We start from the raw sequence: 21256 nt of genomic DNA, 5'->3' as shown, positions 1-21256 counted from the left end.
TATAATAATAATAATAAATATATGATATTATGGTAAATTCATATATGTGTGAATGTTTGGACATTCACACATTTATATAATAATAATAATAATGATAATAATATTAATATTAAATATATAATTTTATGGTAGGTTCTGATATGTGTGAATGTTTGGACATTTACACAATTAAATAATAATAATAATAAATATATGATTGTATGGTAGATTCTTATATGTGTGAATGTTTGGACATTTACACATTTAAATAATAATAATAATAATAATAATAATAATAATAATAAATAAATACAATTTTTTGGTGTAGAATCTGATATGTGTGAATGTTTGGACATTCACACAATTATATAATAATAATAATAAATATATGATATTATGGTAAATTCATATATGTGTGAATGTTTGGACATTCACACATTTATATAATAATAAAAATAATAATGATAATAATAATATTAATATTAAATATATAATTTTATGGTAGGTTCTGATATGTGTGAATGTTTGGACATTTACACAATTAAATAATAGTAATAATAATAAATATATGATTGTACGGTAGATTCTTACATGTGTGAATGTTTGGACATTTACACATTTAAATAATGATAATAATAATAATAAATAAATAAAATTTTTTGGCGTAGAATCTGATATGTGTGAATGTTTGGACATTCACACAATTATATAATAATAATAATAAATATATGATATTATGGTAAATTCATATATGTGTGAATGTTTGGACATTCACACATTTATATAATAATAATAATAATACTAATGATAATAATAATAATAATATTAAATATATAATTTTATGGTAGGTTCTTATATGTGTGAATGTTTGGACATTTACACAATTAAATAATAATAATAATAAATATATGATTGTATGGTAGATTCTTACATGTGTGAATGTTTGGACATTTACATATTTAAATAATGATAATAAATAAATTTTTTTGGTGTAGAATCTTATATGTGTGAATGTTTGGACATTCACACAATTATATAATAATAATAAAAATTATAATAAATAGAGGATATTTGGTTTAGAATCTTAAATGTGTGAATGTTTGGACTCACAATTATATAATGATAACGAAAATAATAATTACATAATTTTCTGGTGAAGAATCTTATATGTGTGAATGCTTGGACATTCACACGATTAAATAATAATGATAATAAATAGGTGACTTTTTTTTAGAAGAATCTTATATGTGTGATTGTTTGGACATTCACACAATTATATAATGATAACAATAATAATTACACATTTTTTGGGTGAAGAATCTTATATGTGTGAATGCTTGGATATTCACACGATTAAATAATAATGATAATAAATAGGTGACTTTTTTTTTTAGAAGAATCTTATATGTGTGATTGTTTGGACATTCACACAATTATATAATGATAACAATAATAATAATTACACATTTTTTGGGTGAAGAATCTTATATGTGTGAATGCTTGGACATTCACAAGATTAAATAATAATGATAATAAATAGATGACTTTTTTTAGAAGAATCTTATATGTGTGAATGTTTGGACATTCACACAATTATATAATAATGATAATAATAATAAATACATGTTTTATGGTAAAATCTTATGTGTGAATGCTTGGACATTCACACAATTATATAATAATAATAATAATAATAATAATAAAAAATAGATGATTTTATGGTAGAATATTCTATGTGTGAATGCTTGGACATTCACACAATTATGTAATAATAATGATAATAAATATATTATTTTATGTTAGAATCGTATAGTGTGAATGCTTATAATAATAATAATAATAATCAATGGATGAGTTTTGGTGAAGATTCTTACATGTGTGAATGTTTGGACAACCACACAATTAAATAATAATAATAATAATAAATACATGATTTTTTGGGGTGATTAATCTTATATGTGATAATGTTTGGACATCCACACACTTTAATAATAATAATAATAACAATAATAATAATAATAATAATAGTCACAGGATTACTTTTTTGGGTGACAAATGTTATATGTATGAATGTCCAAACATTCAAAAATGATATAATTATAACAATAATAAAAGGATGATTTTATGGTAGAATCTTATAGGTGAATGTTTGGACATTCACAAAGTTATATAATAATAATAATAATAATAATAAATACATGATTTAATGGAAGAATCTTATTTGTGAATGTCCAAGCATTCACACATATAAGATTCTAAACTCGAAAAATAATCTATTTATTATTATTTATTTGTGCAAATGTCCAAACATTCACACATATAAGAAACTACCATAAAAACATATATCATATAATTATATAATAATAATAATAATAATAAGATGATTTTATGGTAGATTCTTACATGTGTGAATGTTTGGACATTCATACAATTATATAATAATAATAATAATAATAATAAATATATTTTTTGGGAAGTAAATTCTTATATATGTGTGAATGCTTGGACATTCACACAATCATATAATAATAATAATAATAACTAGATGATTTTTTTTTGGTGAAGATTATTTCCTGTGTGAATGTTTGGACATTCATACAATTATATAATAATAATAAATAGTTTTTTGGGGGTGTAAATTTTTCTATATGTGTGAATGCTTGGACATTCACACAATTATATAATAATAATAATAATAACTGGATGATTTTTTTGGGTGAAGATTCTTTCATGTGTGAATGTTTGGACATTCATACAATTATATAATAATAATAATACATAGTTTTTTTGGGGTGTGAATTTTTATATATGTGTGAATGCTTGGACATTCACACAATTATATAATAATAATAATAATAATAAATAGATTATTTTTTAGGAGAAGATTCTTACATGTGTAAATGCTTGAACATTCACACAATTATAATAATAACTGAATGATTTTTTGGGGGTGAATATTTTTACATGTGTGAATGTTTGGACATTCTAACAATTATATAATAATAATAATAATAATAAATAGATTATTTTTTAGGTGAAGATTCTTACACGTGTAAATGCTTGGACATTCACACAATCATAATAATAACTGGATGATTTTTTGGGGGTGAATATTTTTACATGTGTGAATGTTTGGACATTCTAACAATTATATTATAATAATAATAATAATAATAATGATAAATAGATTATTTTTTAGGTGAAGATTCTTACATGTGTAAATGCTTGGACATTCACACAATCATAATAATAACAATAATAACTGGATGATTTTTTGGGGGTGAATATTTTTACATGTGTGAATGTTTGGACATTCTAACAATTATATAATAATAATAATAATAATAAATAGATTATTTTTTAGGTGAATATTCTTACATGTGTAAATGCTTGGACATTCACACAATCATAATAATAACTGGATGATTTTTTGGGGGTGAATATTTTTACATGTGTGAATGTTTGGACATTCTAACAATTATATAATAATAATAATAATAATAAATAGATTATTTTTTAGGTGAATATTCTTACATGTGTAAATGCTTGGACATTCACACAATCATAATAATAACTGGATGATTTTTTGGGGGTGAATATTTTTACATGTGTGAATGTTTGGACATTCTAACAATTATATAATAAGAATAAGAATAAATAGATTTTTTGGGTGTAAATTCTTATATATGTGTGAATGCTTGGACATTCACACAATTATATAATAATGAAAATAATAAGAATAATAAATAGATGATTATTTTAAGTGAAGATTCTTACATGTGTAAATGCTTGGGCATTCACACAATCATAATAATAATAATAATAATAATAACTGGATGATTTTTTGGGGTGAAGATTTTTACATGTGTGAATGTTTGGACATTCACACATGTAATGTTCAAAACCCCATGGCGTGTAAATGCTCGGCAAGACAATTTCCAGTGAATAGAATTCAACAATCACTCTGGCGTAAACAAACTGAAAGTTTAAAAAAAAAAAGTGCGTTCTTTACTGAATTTTTTTTCCTCCGGCACACACACACACACACACACACACACACACACACACACACCGTTTCTGCGTTCGATAAAGTGAAACGAAACCAAAAAAAAAACGAGGCAGGAAATCTTGGACGCTAAGTGGAAGCACTTTGCGGGGGGAAATAAATAAAAGTGCTACGCTGCCCTTTGGCAAGGTGCTTGAAGGCTGGCAGGAAGTGTGATAAGAAAGGGAAACTCCAGCTGTCTTTCTTCTATAAACCAGCAGCAAACACGCGGATTGTCAAGATCTGAACTACGGGGGAGGGATTTAAAAAAAAAAAAAAAAAACACATCCATCGAACTCCGCGCCAGAAATACTGCCAAGTCCATAATCACCATGACAACAGTCGGTTGAGAATCATCACCTGGGAGTCAGTCGACAGTCTGGTAGATGCCCCCCTGGTGGTTGTTTGAGCACACTGCACCTCGTCCTGGATAACTTCAATCGACGCCTAATGCTTGGGTCGCACGCAGGATTCTCACAGGAACGAGGCAAAAACTAACCGAGACCCGGTGTTTGGACGGGGGAAAGAAGGGAGGAGCCAGCCTCTCCGTTTTCTCGTCTCGTTTTTTTTGTTTTTCCCCCCCCCCAGTCCTCCGCGGCTTCATATTTACATCAGAGTATGAAACATAACATTCCTAAGACCACAGTAATGTACTGTACTAATACACATGGAGTACATACTGCGGGATGGGGGGGGGGGGGGGGCAACTTTCTGGGTGCCAACAGAAATATTATTTCTTTCAAGGGTCCATAAATAGGGAAAGAAATTTGTTTTTTTTTAAACAGTGGAACCTTAAAGTTTGAATGTGGAACAATTAGATGCGTTCTATTATTTTAAGCAAAGAGAATTATTGCAATGACGCAACATAAGCCTGAGTTTGAAACACGTCGACGTCGTTACTTAAAAGTATTTCCGTACGGTTCGAATATTTACAGTCCTGGTCCGAATTAGTTATTCAAATAACCCGACTCGATCAATCCAAAATGAGTTAAGATAGGAAAGGTTTGATTAGTTCGAGATGCTACCTCAGCTTAAAACTCATCTGTATACGCTAGCCTTTAAATAGACCTCCTTTTTAGACCAGTTGATCTGCCGCTTCTTTTCTTTCTCCTATGTCCCCCCCCCTCTCCCTTGTGGAGGGGGTCCGGTCCGATGACCATGGATGAAGTACTGGCTGTCCAGAGCCGAGACCCAGGATGGACCGCTCGCCTGTGTATCGGTTGGGGACATCTCTACGCTGCTGATCCGCCTCCGCTTGAGATGGTTTCCTGTGGACGGGACTCTCGCTGCTGTCTTGGATCCGCTTTGAACTGAACTCTCGCGGCTGTGTTGGAGCCACTATGGATTGAACTTTCACAGTATCATGTTAGACCCGCTCGACATCCATTGCTTTCGGTCCCCTAGAGGGGGGGGGGTTGGCCACATCTGAGGTCCTCTCCAAGGTTTCTCATAGTCAGCATTGTCACTGGCGTCCCACTGGATGTGAATTCTCCCTGCCCACTGGGTGTGAGTATTTCCTTGCCCTTTTGTGGGTTCTTCCGAGGATGTTCTAGTCGTAATGATTTGTACAGTCCTTTGAGACATTTGTGATTTGGGGCTGTATAAATAAATATTGATTGATTGATTGATTAACCTAAATTGATTAATCCAACAAACAAAAATGAGTTAACATTGAAAAATTTGGATTACTTAAAATTAATTAATCCATAAACCTAAATAAATTAATCAAAGTTTAGTTCAATGTTGGACATTTTTGAATAATCAAACTATATCAACTAACCAACAAACCCAATTAATTGTTTTTAAATGTAATAATTAACACAAATTATTAATTTAAATAACCCAAATCGATCAATCCAAAATGTGTTAAAATTGATACATTCTGAATAACCGTAATCAATTATTTTTTTAATTTGTTAAAATTGGTAACATTTGGATTAACACTAATTAATTAATATATGAACCGAAATAATTGAATGTAAAATGTGTTTAAAATTGGACATTTCTGAATTGCCAACCCATATTAATCAATGGATAAACTCAAATGAATTAATTAATTCAAAACTGTGATTATTTAAATCTAATAATTAATCAAATAACCCAAATTAATTTAAAATTTTTTTAAATTTGAATATTTTTTTGAATTTGCTCCAAATATGATTTAAAAAAATTATTAATGAACTGAAATTAGTTCATCAAATAACCCGTATTAATTCATTTAAAATGTGTTAAAATTTATACATTTTCAATAACTTGATTAAAAAAAAAAACCTTCATATATTATTTCTAAATGTGCTAAAATTGTAATATTTGGATTAACTCTAATTAATTAATGTATAAACCCAAATAATTTAATCCAAAATGTGTTGAAAATTGGACATTTCTGAATAGCCAACCAATATTAATCAATGGATAAATCCAAATGAATTAATCCATAATTAATTCAGCTTAAAAGTTGTGATTAATTAACTCTAATAATTAATCAAATAACCCAAACTAATTCATTCAAAATGTGTTTAAATTGTAGTATATTTTTTATTTATCTGAAAATGTGATTTAAAAAAACCCCACAAATATTAATTAACTGAAATTAATCAAATAACTTGTATTAATTCATCCAAAAAGTGTAAAAATGTATACATTTTGAATAACTGTTATTGATATAAAAAAAACAACATAATTTATTTGTAAATTTGTTAAAATTGGAACATTTGGATTAACTCTAATTAATGTATAAACCCAAATAATTTAATCCATGATTAATTAAAATTTAGAAGTTGTGATTAACTCTAATAATTCATCAAATAACCCAAATTAATTCATTTAAAATGTGTGAAAACTTATACATTTTCAATAACTTATTGATTTAAAAAAAACCATTCATATATTATTTCTAAATTTGTTAAAATTGTAACATTTGGATTAACTCTAATTAATTAATGTATAAACCCAAATAATTTAATCCAAAATGTGTTTAAAATTGGACATTTCTGAATTGCCAACCAATATTAATCAATGGATAAACCCAAATGAATTAATTAATTCAAAACTCAAATCTGTGATTATTTCAATCTAATAATTAATCAAATAACCCAAATTAATTCATTTAAATTGTGTTTAATTTTGAATATTTTTTTAAATTTGCTCAAAATGTGATTTAAAAATAATTATTAATGAACTGAAATGAGTTCATCAAATAACCCGTATTAATTCATTTAAAATGTGTTAAAATGTATACATTTTCTATGACTAATGGATTAAAAAAAACCTTCATATATTATTTCTAAATTTGTTAAAATGGTAACATTTGGATTAACTCGAATTAATTAATGTATAAACCAAAATAATTTAATCCAAAATGTGTTTAAAATTGGACATTTCTGAATAGCCAACCAATATTAATCAATGGATAAACTCAAATGAATTAATTAATTCAAAACTCAAATCTGTGATTATTTAAATCTAATAATTAATCAAATAACCCAAATTAATTTTTAAAAAAATTAAAATTTGAATATTTTTTTGAATTTGCTCCAAATATGATTTAAAAAAATGTATTAATGAACTGAAATTAGTTAATCAAATAACCCGTATTAATTCATTTAAAATGAGTTAAAATGTATACATTTTCAATAACTTGATTAAAAAAAAAAACCTTCATATATTATTTCTAAATTTGCTAAAATTGTAACATTTGGATTAACTCTAATTAATTAATGTATAAACCCAAATAATTTAATCCAAAATGTGTTTAAAATTGGACATTTCTGAATAGCCAACCCAAATTAATCAATCGATAAACCCAAATAAATTAATCCATAATTAATTCCAATTTAGAAGTCGTGATTAACTCTAAAAATTCATCAAATAACCCAAATTAATTCATTTAAAATGTGTGAAAACTTATACATTTTCAATAACTTATTGATTAAAAAAAAAACATTTATATATTATTTCTAAATTTGTTAAAACTGTAACATTTGGATTAACTCTAATTAATTAATGTATAAACCCAAATAATTTAATCCAAAATGTGTTTAAAATTGGACATTTCTAAATAGCCAACCAATATTAATCAATGGATAAACCCAAATAAATTAATCCATAATTAATTCCGATTTAGAAGTCGTGATTAACTCTAAAAATTCATCAAATAACCCAAATTAATTAATTCAAAATGTGTTTAAATTGGAATATTTTAAAAAAATGAGCTCAAAATGTGATTAAAAAAAAAAATGAACTGAAATTAATTAAATAACCTGAATTAATTCATCCAAAATGTGTTCAAAATTAAAATTTCAGACGATTATTTTGTGACTACCAAATATTAGATGGTATGGAAACTAAACTGTGAACTTGTTCCACCTTCAAGGTTCCACCGTGTTTGTCAAAAGGGGCGTGGCCTACTCCAGCCCATGCAATGATTGGTCCAGAATGTGGGCGTGTACAGGAAGTGTCCCCATGACCTGGACTGCTACACGGCCTTCCGTCCACGGCTCACGTCGCCATTCGTGCTGGAGGGGGCGTGGCCCGATGAGGTCTTTAAGGCAAGACTGGAAGAAGGTGAGGCGAGAGGAGACGGAAACATCGGCGGGAAGAAGCTACTGCTGCACTTCATCAGGAAGCAAATACCCAGAATCCTTCGCTGACAGCCCTGCTCTCCTCCTCCGCCTCAACTTGAGGATAACGGAGAGCGAGAGTGAGGGTTCTGTTCAGTTCTGGCTGAGGTTTCGGGTGTGGGTCCGACCGACCGCCCGTCCGTCACACCAGCGTGATCTCCACCTCCTCCGCCTTGTCGCTCTTGCCGTGCTGCCGTCGAGACTGCTGCTTGGGTGGAGGAGGGGCCGCACGCACCTGCAGCCAATGAGAGCAAAGTATTTCAACCTGGCAACTTTAAGCCTTTTTTTTAATAAAAATGGCGAGTTAAAGGCCTACTGAAATGAGATGTTCTGATTTAAACGGGGATAGCAGCTTCATTCTATGTGTCATACTTGATCATTTCGCCATAGTGCCATATTTTTGCGGAAAGGATTTAGTAGAGAACATCGATGATAAAGTTGGCAACTTTTGGTGGCTAATAAAAAAAGCCTTGCCTGTACCGGAAGTAGCAGACGATGTGCGCGTGACGTCACGGGTTGTGGAGCTCCTCACATCTGAACATTGTTTACAATCATGGCCACCAGCAGCTAGAGCGATTCGGACCGAGAAAGCGACAATTTCCCCATTAATTTGAGCGTTTCTGATTTAAACGCGGATAGCAGGTCCATTCTATGTGTCATACTTGATCATTTCGCCATAGTGCCATATTTTTGCGGAAAGGATTTAGTAGAGAACATCGATGATAAAGTTGGCAACTTTTGATGGCTAATAAAAAAAAGCCTCGCCTGTACCGGAAGTAGCAGACGATGCGCGCGTGTGACGTCACGGGTTGTGGAGCTCCTCACATCTGAACATTGTTTACATTCATGGCCACCGGCGGCGAGAGCGATTCGGACCGAGAAAGCGACCATTTCACCATTAATTTGAGCGAGGATGAAAGATTCGTGGATGAGGAAAGTTAGAGTGAAGGACTAAAAAGGAAAAAAAGGCGAGGGCAGTGGGAGCGATTCAGATGTTATTAGACACATTTACTAAGATAATTCTGGAAAATCCCTTATCTGATTATTGTGTTACGAGTGTTTTAGTGAGATTATATGGTACCTGAAAATCGGAAGAGTATGGACTGGACTCACACTATTATGTTAGATCCACTATGGACTGGACTCTTACACTATTATGTTAGATCCACTATGGACTGGACTCTCACTATTATGTTAGATCCACAATGGACTGGACTCTCACTATTACGTTAGATCCACTATGGACTGGACTCTCACTATTATGTTAGATCCACTATGGACTGGACTTTCAAATTATTATGTTAGATCCACTATGGACTGGACTCTCACTATTATGTTGGATCCACTATGGACTGGACTCTCACTATTACGTTAGATCCACTATGGACTGGACTATTATGTTAGATCCACTATGGACTGGACTCTCACTATTATGTTAGATCCACTATGGACTGGACTCTCACACTATTATGTTAGATCCACTATGGACTGGACTTTTACTATTACGTTAGATCCACTATGGACTGGACTCTCACTATTATGTTGGATCCACTATGGACTGGACTCTCACTATTAAGTTAGATCCACTATGGACTGGATTCTCACACTATTATGTTAGATCCACTATGGACTGGACTCTCACACTATTATGTTGGATCCACTATGGACTGGACTCTCACTATTATGTTAGATCCACTATGGACTGGACTCTCACTATTATGTTACATCCACTATGGACTGGACTCTCACTATTATGTTAGATCCACTATGGACTGGACTGTCACACTATTATGTTGGATCCATAATGGACTGGACTCTCACTATTAAGTTAGATCCACTATGGACTGGACTCTCACTATTATGTTAGACCCACTATGAACTGGACTCTCACTATTATGTTAGATCCACTATGGACTGGACTCTCACTATTATGTTAGATCCACTATGGACTGGACTCTCACTATTATGTTAGATCCACTATGGACTGGACTCTCACTATTATGTTAGATCCACTATGGACTGGACTCTCACACTATTATGTTAGATCCACTATGGACTGGACTCTCACTATTATGTTAGATCCACTATGGACTGGACTCTCACTATTATGTTCGATCCACTATGGACTGGACTCTCACTATTATGTTCGATCCACTATGGACTGGACTCTCACACTATTATGTTCGATCCACTATGGACTGGACTCTCACTATTATGTTAGATCGACTATGGACTGGACTCTCACTATTAAGTTAGATCCACTATGGACTGGACTCTCACTATTATGTTAGATCCACTATGGACTGGACTGTCACACTATTATGTTGGATCCATAATGGACTGGACTCTCGCTATTAAGTTAGATCCACTATGGACTGGACTCTCACACTATTATGTTAGATCCACTATGGACTGGACTCCCACTATTATGTTGGATCCACTATGGACTGGACTCTCACTATAATGTTAGATCCACTATGGACTGGACTCTCACTATTATGTTAGATCCACTATGGACTGGACTGTCACACTATTATGTTGGATCCAAAATGGACTGGACTCTCACTATTATGTTAGATCCACTATGGACTGGACTCTCACACTATTATGTTAGATCCACTATGGACTGGACTCTCACTATAATGTTAGATCCACTATGGACTGGACTCTCACTATTATGTTAGATCCACTATGGACTGGACTCTCACTATTATGTTAGATCCACTATGGACTGGACTCTCACTATAAAATGTGTTTAAAATCGGACGTTTCAGAATTGCCAACCCAAATTAATAAATCGATAAACCCAAATTAATTAATCCATAATTAATTCCAAACTAAAATCTGTGATTATTCAACTAAAATAATTATTCAAATAACCCAAATTATTTCTAAAATTGAATATTTTGAATATTAAATTTTATGTTTTGAATATTTTGAAACATTTTTCAATATTTTCCATATTTAGTTGGGGACCCCTGATGTAGACCACAAGAAAGTCTATACTTTTAGAAAAAAAGTGCGCCTTATATATGAAAAAAAGATCAAAAATAGACTAGTGAAGTGAATTATATTTATATAGCGCTTTTGTCTAGTGACTCAAAGCGCTTTACATAGTGAAACCCAATACCTAAGTTACATTTAAACCAGTGTGGGTGGCACTGGGAGCAGGTGGGTAAAGTGCCTTGCCCAAGGACACAACGGCAGTGACTAGGATGGCGGAAGCGGGAATCGAACCTGCAACCCTCAAGTTGCTGGCACGGCCACTCTACCAATCGAGCTATACCGTATTTCCTTGAATTGCCGCCGGGTATATAGTATGTGCCTGCCTAGAATTTCCGCCGGGTCAAATTCGTTTCTCCAAATAATTAGCATATGCCTAGAATTTCCACCGGGTCAAACTCGTCACGTCACGAGTGACACTTCACCTGTCATCATTTTCAAAATGGAAGAGGCTGATTTCAATCATTTGAAATCAAATTAAGAGCTATTCAGTAGGATTTAAGGTCCAAGCTACTGAATATGCTAAAAAGAACAGTAAGCAGCTATGTTTTATTAATATACCGTAGCTGCGTGTGTCAAATATGAGTCATCAAATGACTCCCGCCTCCTGGTGGTAGAGGGCGCTAGTGATCCTTCTTGCGACTACTCGGCTGCAGAAGAAGTGACAACAAGCAGCGATCGTTGATTTTTTCCTCTCGCTTGCACTTTTAACATGGAGGATTACATATCTAAAATAAAACAGTTTTCTAAACTGGACTTTCAATGGAAGCAGGAGGTAATAAAGGAAGATCTCCATCGAGACAGAGAGACTTTTAAAACTGAAGAAAGATAAGGAAGACTTCTATAAACAAGTTATCGATGCTTTTGATCAGAAGGAGCTGCGCATGGACTTCATTTATAAGTAAAGGTAAGACCATAATAACGTTTTTTTTAATTAAATGTGCTTTTCATGATGGTATCCTTACATCACACTCAAATGTATAAGCGCAGGCCTATATTTACCGCATGCCTTTGGTAAACGCCGGAGTGAGAAGAGGTTTTAAATTAATTAGCGCCCCGGCGGCAATTCAAGGAAATACGGTATTCATCGGCGGTCCGCCCTATGGTCCAGAAAAGACAGTAATCTGTTGATGCTGTGGACTTTGTTGAGTCAACATGAATTGTTGTGTGCAAACATGCCGGCCGCATACTAACAGGTCGTAGTTTCCCCGGGCCTCCCTCGGGCGCACATCTGGGCGGCTGCAGCTGGAAGCCGGGCGACACCGGGCTCCTTCCGGAACTTAGATCTGAAGAGAGACGTGGCGGTGAACGGCGGAAAGTGTCATGGCGGGAGGGGAAGTGAGGCTTACTCGGCGTGGTGAGCGGCGTCCGGTGTGAGGCGGCGGGGATGGGGAGCTTGTGCTCGCCGTTGAGCGCGGCGGAGGGCGAGCGCGGCAGAGACGGCGGCGTGGTGGTCTCGGGGCTGGTGAAAGGGCTGATGGGAGGCTGGTCGTACAGCGGGAGAGGCGGAAGGCAGGATGGCAGCTTTGTGGAGGGCGACACCTTCAGGAGGAAACAAATAATTGGAGAGAAAGAACTGGTGACAGTGAACTGCTTCAATTGGGACCAAAAGTTGGACCTGGTCCTGCAGCTCCTGACTCTAAATACTCCAAAATCAGCCATTTAAAATAAGTTAAATACACGTCATTTACGCACCTTTTTTTTTTAACATATAACATGCCTTTTAAAAAGAAAAAAAAACTTTAGGATAAGACACATTGTATGAAAAATAACACAATATTCAAAGATAATAAACAGATAAGGGCTCAGTTGGTAGAGTGGCCGTGCCAGCAACTTGAGAGTTGCAGGTTCGATCCCCACTCCTGCCGTTGTGTCCTTGGGCAAGACACTTGACCCACCTACTCTCAGTGTCACCCACACTGCTTTAAATGGAACTTAGATATTGGCTTTCAATATGTAAAAGCGCTTTGAGTCACTAGAGAGAAGCGCTATATAAATATAATTCACCGACCGACCGACCGACCGACCGACCGACCGACCGACCGACCGACCGACCGACCGACCGACCGACCGACCGACCGACCGACCGACCGACCGACCGACCGACCGACCGACCGACCGACCGACCGACCGACCGACCGACCGAGTAGCTCGGTTGGTAGAGGGGCCGTGCCAATAACTTGAGGGTTCCAGGTTCGAACCCCACTTCCACCATCCTAGTCGCTGCCGTTGTGTCCTTGGGCAAGACACTTGACCCACCTGCTCTCAGTGCCACCCACACTGCTTTAAATTGAACTTGGATATTGGCTTTCAATATGTAAAAGTGCTTTGAGTCACTAGAGAGAAGCGCTATATAAATATAATTCACCGACCGACCGACCGACCGACCGAGTAGCTCGGTTAAATGGAACTTAGATATTGGCTTTCAATATGTAAAAGCGCTTTGAGTCACTAGAGAGAAGCGCTATATAAATATAATTCACCGACCGACCGACCGACCGACCGACCGACCGAGTAGCTCGGTTAAATGGAACTTAGATATTGGCTTTCAATATGTAAAAGCGCTTTGAGTCACTAGAGAGAAGCACTATATAAATATAATTCACCGACCGACCGACCGACCGAGTAGCTCGGTTAAATGGAACTTAGATATTGGCTTTCAATATGTAAAAGCGCTTTGAGTCACTAGAGAGAAGCGCTATATAAATATAATTCACCGACCGACCGACCGAGTAGCTCGGTTAAATGGAACTTAGATATTGGCTTTCAAAATGTAAAAGCGCTTTGAGTCACTAGAGAGAAGCGCTATATAAATATAATTCACCGACCGACCGACCGACCGACCGAGTAGCTCGGTTAAATGGAACTTAGATATTGGCTTTCAATATGTAAAAGCGCTTTGAGTCACTAGAGAGAAGCGCTATATAAATATAATTCACCGACCGACCGACCGACCGACCGACCGACCGAGTAGCTCGGTTAAATGGAACTTAGATATTGGCTTTCAATATGTAAAAGCGCTTTGAGTCACTAGAGAGAAGCGCTATATAAATATAATTCACCGACCGACCGACCGACCGACCGACCGACCGACCCGACCGACCGACCGACCGACCGACCGAGTAGCTCGGTTAAATGGAACTTAGATATTGGCTTTCAATATGTAAAAGCGCTTTGAGTCACTAGAGAGAAGCGCTATATAAATATAATTCACCGACCGACCGACCGACCGACCGACCGAGTAGCTCGGTTAAATGGAACTTAGATATTGGCTTTCAATATGTAAAAGCGCTTTGAGTCACTAGAGAGAAGCGCTATATAAATATAATTCACCGACCGAGTAGCTCGGTTAAATGGAACTTAGATATTGGCTTTCAATATGTAAAGCGCTTTGAGTCACTAGAGAGAAGCGCTATATAAATATAATTCACCGACCGACCGACCGACCGACCGACCGACCGAGTAGCTCGGTTGGTAGAGGGCCCGTGCCAATAACTTGAGGGTTCCAGGTTCGAACCCCACTTCCACCATCCTAGTCGCTGCCGTTGTGTCCTTGGGCAAGACACTCTACCCACCTGCTCCCAGTGCCACCCACACTTAAAAATATATACAGTATATTGCCAAAAGTATTTGGCCAACCATGTTTTTAGGAGTTGGGCTTAGCCCCTTAGTTCCAGTAAAAGGAACTTTGAATGCTCCAGGATACCAAAATATTTTAGACAATCCCATGCTCCCAACCTTGTGGGAACAGTTTAGAGCGAGCTCCTTCCTCGTCCAACATGACTGTGGACCAGTGCACAAAGCAAGGTCCATGAAGACATGGATGAACTTGACTGGCTTGCACAGAGTCCTGACCTGAACCTGATAAAACACCTTTGGGATGAATTAGAACGGAGACTGAGAGCCAGGTCTTCTCCACCAATGTCAGTGTGTGAGCTCCCCAATGCACTTTTAAAATAATGGTTGAAAATACCTATAAACGCATTCCGCAACCTTGTGGACAGCCTTCACAGATGAGTTGAAGCTGTAATAGCTGCAAAAGGTGGACCCACATCATATTGAACCCTATGGGTTAGGAATGGCAAAGGGCCAAATACTTTTTGTATACAGTGGTTTTGAAAAGGAAAAATATCATAATGGCCCCTGCTTGCTTTGATTTTCAATGTACAAACTTTGAACGCCCCTGATTATTACAATTGCCTCATAATTAGCGAAGACAGGAAGTGCTGGACGCATGACTCAAAAGTGTTATTTGGACTTATTATGTCTCCAAGCATCTGGGAAGGGAGAGGCCGTATCCTTCCTGTTGCTCAATGGGGGGGGGGGGGGATTAGAGATTAGAGAGGCAGTTTTGTTTTCATCAAGTCAACTCCAAGGAACACGAGGTGTCAGTGAACGCCTCGCTGACAGAACCAAGCACGGAGGAAGCCGAGTGGCACAGCAGGAAGTGTAAACTCAGTGCTGCACTTGGATAAGACACTTTTTCCACACACAATAGATGCTGGGAACTGAAGAATGGGACTTTTCAATACACAATTCCTGCATGTGAACGCAGAGGGGTGAGGGGGTGGGGGGTGGGGGGGGAGAGACACTGTCAGTAACTACAGTCCATTGCTACGTCTGTAAGTGCAAGTTAAAACTCTACGATGCAAAGCGAAAGGCATTTATCAACAACACCCAGAAACGCTGCCGGCTTCGCTGGGCCCCGAGTTCATTTAAGATGGACTGATGCAAAGTGGAAAAGTGTTCTGTGGTCTGACAAGTCCACACTTCAAATTGCTTTTTGGAAACTGTGGACGTCGTGTCCCCCGGACCAAAGAGGACAAGAACCATCCGGATTGTTCTAGGCGCAAAGTTGAATAGGCAGCATCTGTGATGGTATGGGAGTGTATTAGTGCCCAAAGGCCTGGGTAACTTACACATCTGTGAAGGCACCATTGATGCTGAAAGGTCCATACAGGTTTTGGAGCAACATGTGTTGCCATCCAAGCAACGTTATCATGGACGCCCCTGCTTATTTCAGCAAGACAATGCCAAGCCACGTGTTACAACAGCGTGGCTTCGTAGTAAAAGAGTGCCGGTACTAGACTGGCCTGCCTGTAGTCCAGACCTAAAATACCACAATGGAGACCCCCGGACTGTTGAACAACTTAAAGGCCTACTGAAATTAGTTTTTTTTTTATTTAAACGGGGATAGCAGGTCCATTCTGTGTCATATTTGATCATTTCGCGATATTGCCATATTTTTGTTGACAGGATTTAGTAGAGAACATCGACAATAAAGTTCGCAACTTTTGGTCGCTAATAAAAAAGCCTTGCCTGTACCGGAAGTAGCAGACGATGTGCGCGTGACGTCACGGGTTGTGGAGCTCCTCACATCTGAACATTGTTTACAATCATGGCCACCAGCAGCAAGGGCGATTCGGACCGAGAAAGCGACGATTCCCCCATTAATTTGAGCGAGGACGAAAGATTCGTGGATGAGGAAAGTGAGAGTGAAGGACTACAAAAAAAATAGACTATACAGTGGGGGTGATTCAGATTATTCACGCAGCTACGGTATATTAATAAAATGAAGCTGCTTACTGTTCTTTTGAGCATACCGGTATTCAATAGCTTGGACCTTAAATCCTAATGCAGGGGTAGGGAACCTATGGCTCTAGAGCCAGATGTGGCTCTTTTGATGACTGCATCTGGCTCTCAGATAAATCTTAGCTGGCATTGCTTAACACGGTAATTCAGTGTTTTTTAACCTTTTTTGAGCCAAAACACATTTTTTTCATTGAAAAAATTCTGAGTCGCACCACCAGCAGAAAACTCAGTAGCCGATATTCACAAAAAAAATTGTTCTCGCAATAGCTCTTGTCTCTATATAGGTGTACTGTCAAGTCGTAACTTATTTTGAGTTTTTTCTGTGTTTTCCTGTGTGACTTGCGCTCCTATTTTGGTGGCTTTTCTTCTTTTGTTGGTATTTTCCTGTAGCAGTTTCATGTCCTCCTTGAATGCTATTCATCGCACCTGCTTTGTTTTTACAATCAAGACTATTTAAGTTGTGCGGACGCACTCCTTCTTTGTGTGGACGTTGTTGATTGTCATGCCATGTACGGATGTACTTTGTGGACGCCGTCTGCTCCGCACACTGTAAGTCTTTGCTGTCGTCCAGCATTCTGTTTTTGTTTACTTTTCAACCAGTTCAGTTTTAGTTTTGTTTTGCTTCAATGCCTTTTCTTAGCGGCACTCGCCTTTTGTTTATTTTTAGTTTACGTGTTGGATACCTTTTAACCTACATGCTGCCTCCCGCATATTGTGATCACGACATACCATGTTCCCGACATCTACAAAAGCAATTAGCTACCTGCTGCCACCTACTGATATGGAAGAGTATTACAAGCTTACTCTGCCGAGCTCTAGACAGCACAGACACTCAATAACAGCACATTTTTGAATTATAGTTACAGGTTTGCAAAAAATATTATTAACCCAATTAGGTGAAATTACATAATCTCTACCACGACACACCAGACTGTATCTCCGCGGCACAGTGGTTGAAAAACACAGCGATAAGTAATGAATAATTCCGCTGGTAATCACAGTGTTAAAAATAACGTTCAAAATATAAAACATTCTCATGCATTTTAATCCATCCATCGGTTTTCAACCGTTCCTGTTCAAGATGTCGCATTAATGGTAAGAAGTATTTTATTCATTAGCTTCAGAATAACAATGTTATTAAAAAGAAGAAGATACTTATTATATTCTTAAAATGTTGGTCTTACTTAAAAATGCACACATTTATTTGTATTCAGTGTTAAAAAATATGATATGGCTCTCTCGGAGATACATTTTATAATATTTTGCTTTCATGGCTCTCTCAGCCAAAAAGGTTCCCGACCCCTGTCCTAAGGAATAGCTCTCAATCTTCTTCCCTTTATGCGATTTCAAATTATTGAAATCAGCCTCCCCCATTTTGAAAATGATGACAGAGGGAAGTGTCACTCGTGACGTGACGAGTTTGACCCGGCGGTAATACTAAGCATGCGCTAATTATTTTGCGAAGCGAGTTTGACTTTGAGTTTGACTTCAAGGCAGGCGCATACTATATGATTCAAGGAAATACGGTATTTGAACTCTTTTACAACCTTTTCTTTTGAACTGTTGTAACCAAAGGCGATGGCTGTTTACGACCCCCGGTCCCTTACAAACAGCAATTGTCATGCAATCAGGGAAAAGTCCAAATAAAAGAGGTGGCGTACAATCTTTGCTGGGAGGCTGTAGAAGAGTACAGCTCAGACGTCTCTCTTCAAATTGAGCCAAATTTAATTCTGTCTCTGTTTAATTCTTTGCTTCTTGTCTTGTTTAATAGATGTCATCAGGGTTTGAACCTGACACTGCAGGTACTGAACATAACAGTGAGACTTCTGTATGGGCGGTACTCTACCTGTATTCCGTTGGGCCCTCCCACACCGGTCTCGCCGTTCTCCGTCAGATCCTCCACCAAAACCGAGGGGAAAACGCCCACCCGTCCGTTGAGCTCCCCCTCCCAGAAGCCGTCGTCGGTCTGCGTGTCTCGGCTCAGGAGGCGAATCACCGCTCCCTCCGCGAACGTCAGCTCCTCCTCCGCCTGGCCCTCGTAATCGTACAGCGCCCGCACGAACACCACTGCGGGGGGAAGGGCAGAAGATAAGCACATTTGTGCAGAAAATAATGCGAAGAAGAAGACATAAATAATGCTTTCACTATTTAGTACGTCAATATTTGTTCATTGTGAATAATGGGCAAAAACTCCAGTTTTCCTCTAATTATACCTTTTTTACAAATGGAGTTTGTTAGAGGAATATTTGTCCATTTTTGAGCTAAATGGAACACTATACATCCTTTTAATTGAGGGCCACATCGCAGTTATGTTTGCCCTCAGGGGGCCACTTCTAACCGGCAATGATGTTATTACACAATTGCCTATGCATTTGATGATTTGTTTTTTTATGTACAATGTAAAAAAAAATGGTAGATTTTACAGTAAAAAAAATGACAGGTCAGTCGCGAAAATTTTACCGTAAAATTGACAGTGTTTTTTTTAAGCATGTTACTGTAAATGGAAAAAAAAACAGTACTATTGTTTTTCACGGTACAAAACTGGCAGCTGAGTTGATAGAATTTTACTTTTTTTTTTATTTTTTTTTTTTACTGTAAATATAAAACTGCATTTTCACAGTAAAATTCTGGTAACTTAAATGCCGGATTTGACCGTAAAAACCACAACTGTAGATTTTACCGTGTTTTATTGTGAATAGCAAAAACAGTACCAGCGTGTTTTACAGTAAAAAAAAAAAAGTGGCAACTCAGTTGATAGAATTTTACAGTGTTTTTTTTTGTTTTTTTTACTGTAAATATAAAACTGCATTTTTACAGTAAAATTCTGGCAACATAGCTGCCGGATTTTACTGTAAAAACGACAACTGTAGATTCTATAGTCTACTATTGTGAATAGCATAACAGTACCACCGTTTTTTACAGTAAAAAACTGGCACCTCAGTTGATAAAATTTTACAGTGTTTTTTTTGTTTTTTTAACTGTAGAGATAAGACCGTATTTTTACAGAAAAATTTTGGCAACTTAGCTGCTGGATTTGACCGTAAAAACCACAACTGTAGATTTTACCGTGTACTATTGTGAATAGCATAACAGTACCACCGTGTTTTAAAGTAAAAAACTGGCAGCTCAGTTGATAGAATTTCACTTTTTTTTTTTTTTTTTACTGTAAATATAAAACTACATTTTCACAGTAAAATTCTGGCAACTTAGCTGCCGGATTTGACCGTAAAAACCACAACTGTAGATTTTACCTGGTTTTATTGTGAATAGCAAAAACAGTGCCAGCGTGTTTCATAGTAAAAAAAAACTGGCAACTCAGTTGATAGAATTTTACAGTGTTTTTTTTGTTTTTTTTACTGTAAATATAAAACTGCATTTTTACAGTAAAATTCTGGCAACATAGCTGCCGGATTTTACTGTTAAAACGACAACTGTAGATTTTATAGTCTACTATTGTGAATAGCATAACAGTACCACCGTTTTTTACAGTAAAAAACTGGCACCTCAGTTGATAAAATTTTACAGTGTTTTTTTTTGTTTTTTTTACTGTAGAGATAAGACCGTATTTTTACAGAAAAATTTTGGCAACTTAGCTGCTGGATTTGACCGTAAAAACCACAACTGTAGATTTTGCCGTGTACTATTGTGAATAGCATAACAGTACCACCGTGTTTTACAGTAAAAAACTGGCAGCTCAGTTGATAGAATTTTACTTTTTTTTAAATTTTTTTACTGTAAATATAAAACTGCATTTTCACAGTAAAATTCTGGCAACTTAGCTGCCAGATTTGACCGTAAAAACCACAACTGTAGATTTAACCGTGTTTTATTGTGAATGGCAAAACAGTAACACCGTGTTTTACAGTATAAAAAACTGGCAACTCAGTTGATAGAATTTTAGTATTTTTTTTTGTTTTTTTTTACTGTAAACATATTGGCCCTGCGATAAGGTGGCGACTTGTCCAGGGCGTACCCCGCCTTCCGCCCGATTGTAGCTGAGATAGGTGCCAGTGCCCCC

General features: G+C 36.3%; 1 protein-coding gene across 1 annotated transcript in view; it reads right to left on the bottom strand.

The window, feature by feature from the left end:
• Positions 1–8041: 8041 nt before the first annotated feature.
• LOC133564052 (F-BAR and double SH3 domains protein 2-like) overlaps positions 8042–21256 on the bottom strand; it is a 98233-nt gene continuing 85018 nt past the window's right edge. The window contains exons 13-16 of the mRNA XM_061918133.1: positions 19085–19305; positions 12996–13188; positions 12841–12932; positions 8042–8878 (exon numbers count right to left, since the gene is read on the bottom strand). Coding sequence (XP_061774117.1) covers positions 8786–8878; positions 12841–12932; positions 12996–13188; positions 19085–19305 — 599 coding nt within the window. The 3' untranslated portion in view covers positions 8042–8785. The remainder of the gene's footprint in view (positions 8879–12840; positions 12933–12995; positions 13189–19084; positions 19306–21256) is intronic.

Source organism: Nerophis ophidion, linkage group LG13, assembly GCF_033978795.1.
Source record: "Nerophis ophidion isolate RoL-2023_Sa linkage group LG13, RoL_Noph_v1.0, whole genome shotgun sequence".
In the NCBI taxonomy this organism is placed as follows: domain Eukaryota; kingdom Metazoa; phylum Chordata; class Actinopteri; order Syngnathiformes; family Syngnathidae; genus Nerophis; species Nerophis ophidion.
This window is presented reverse-complemented; position numbering and strand designations above follow the sequence as displayed.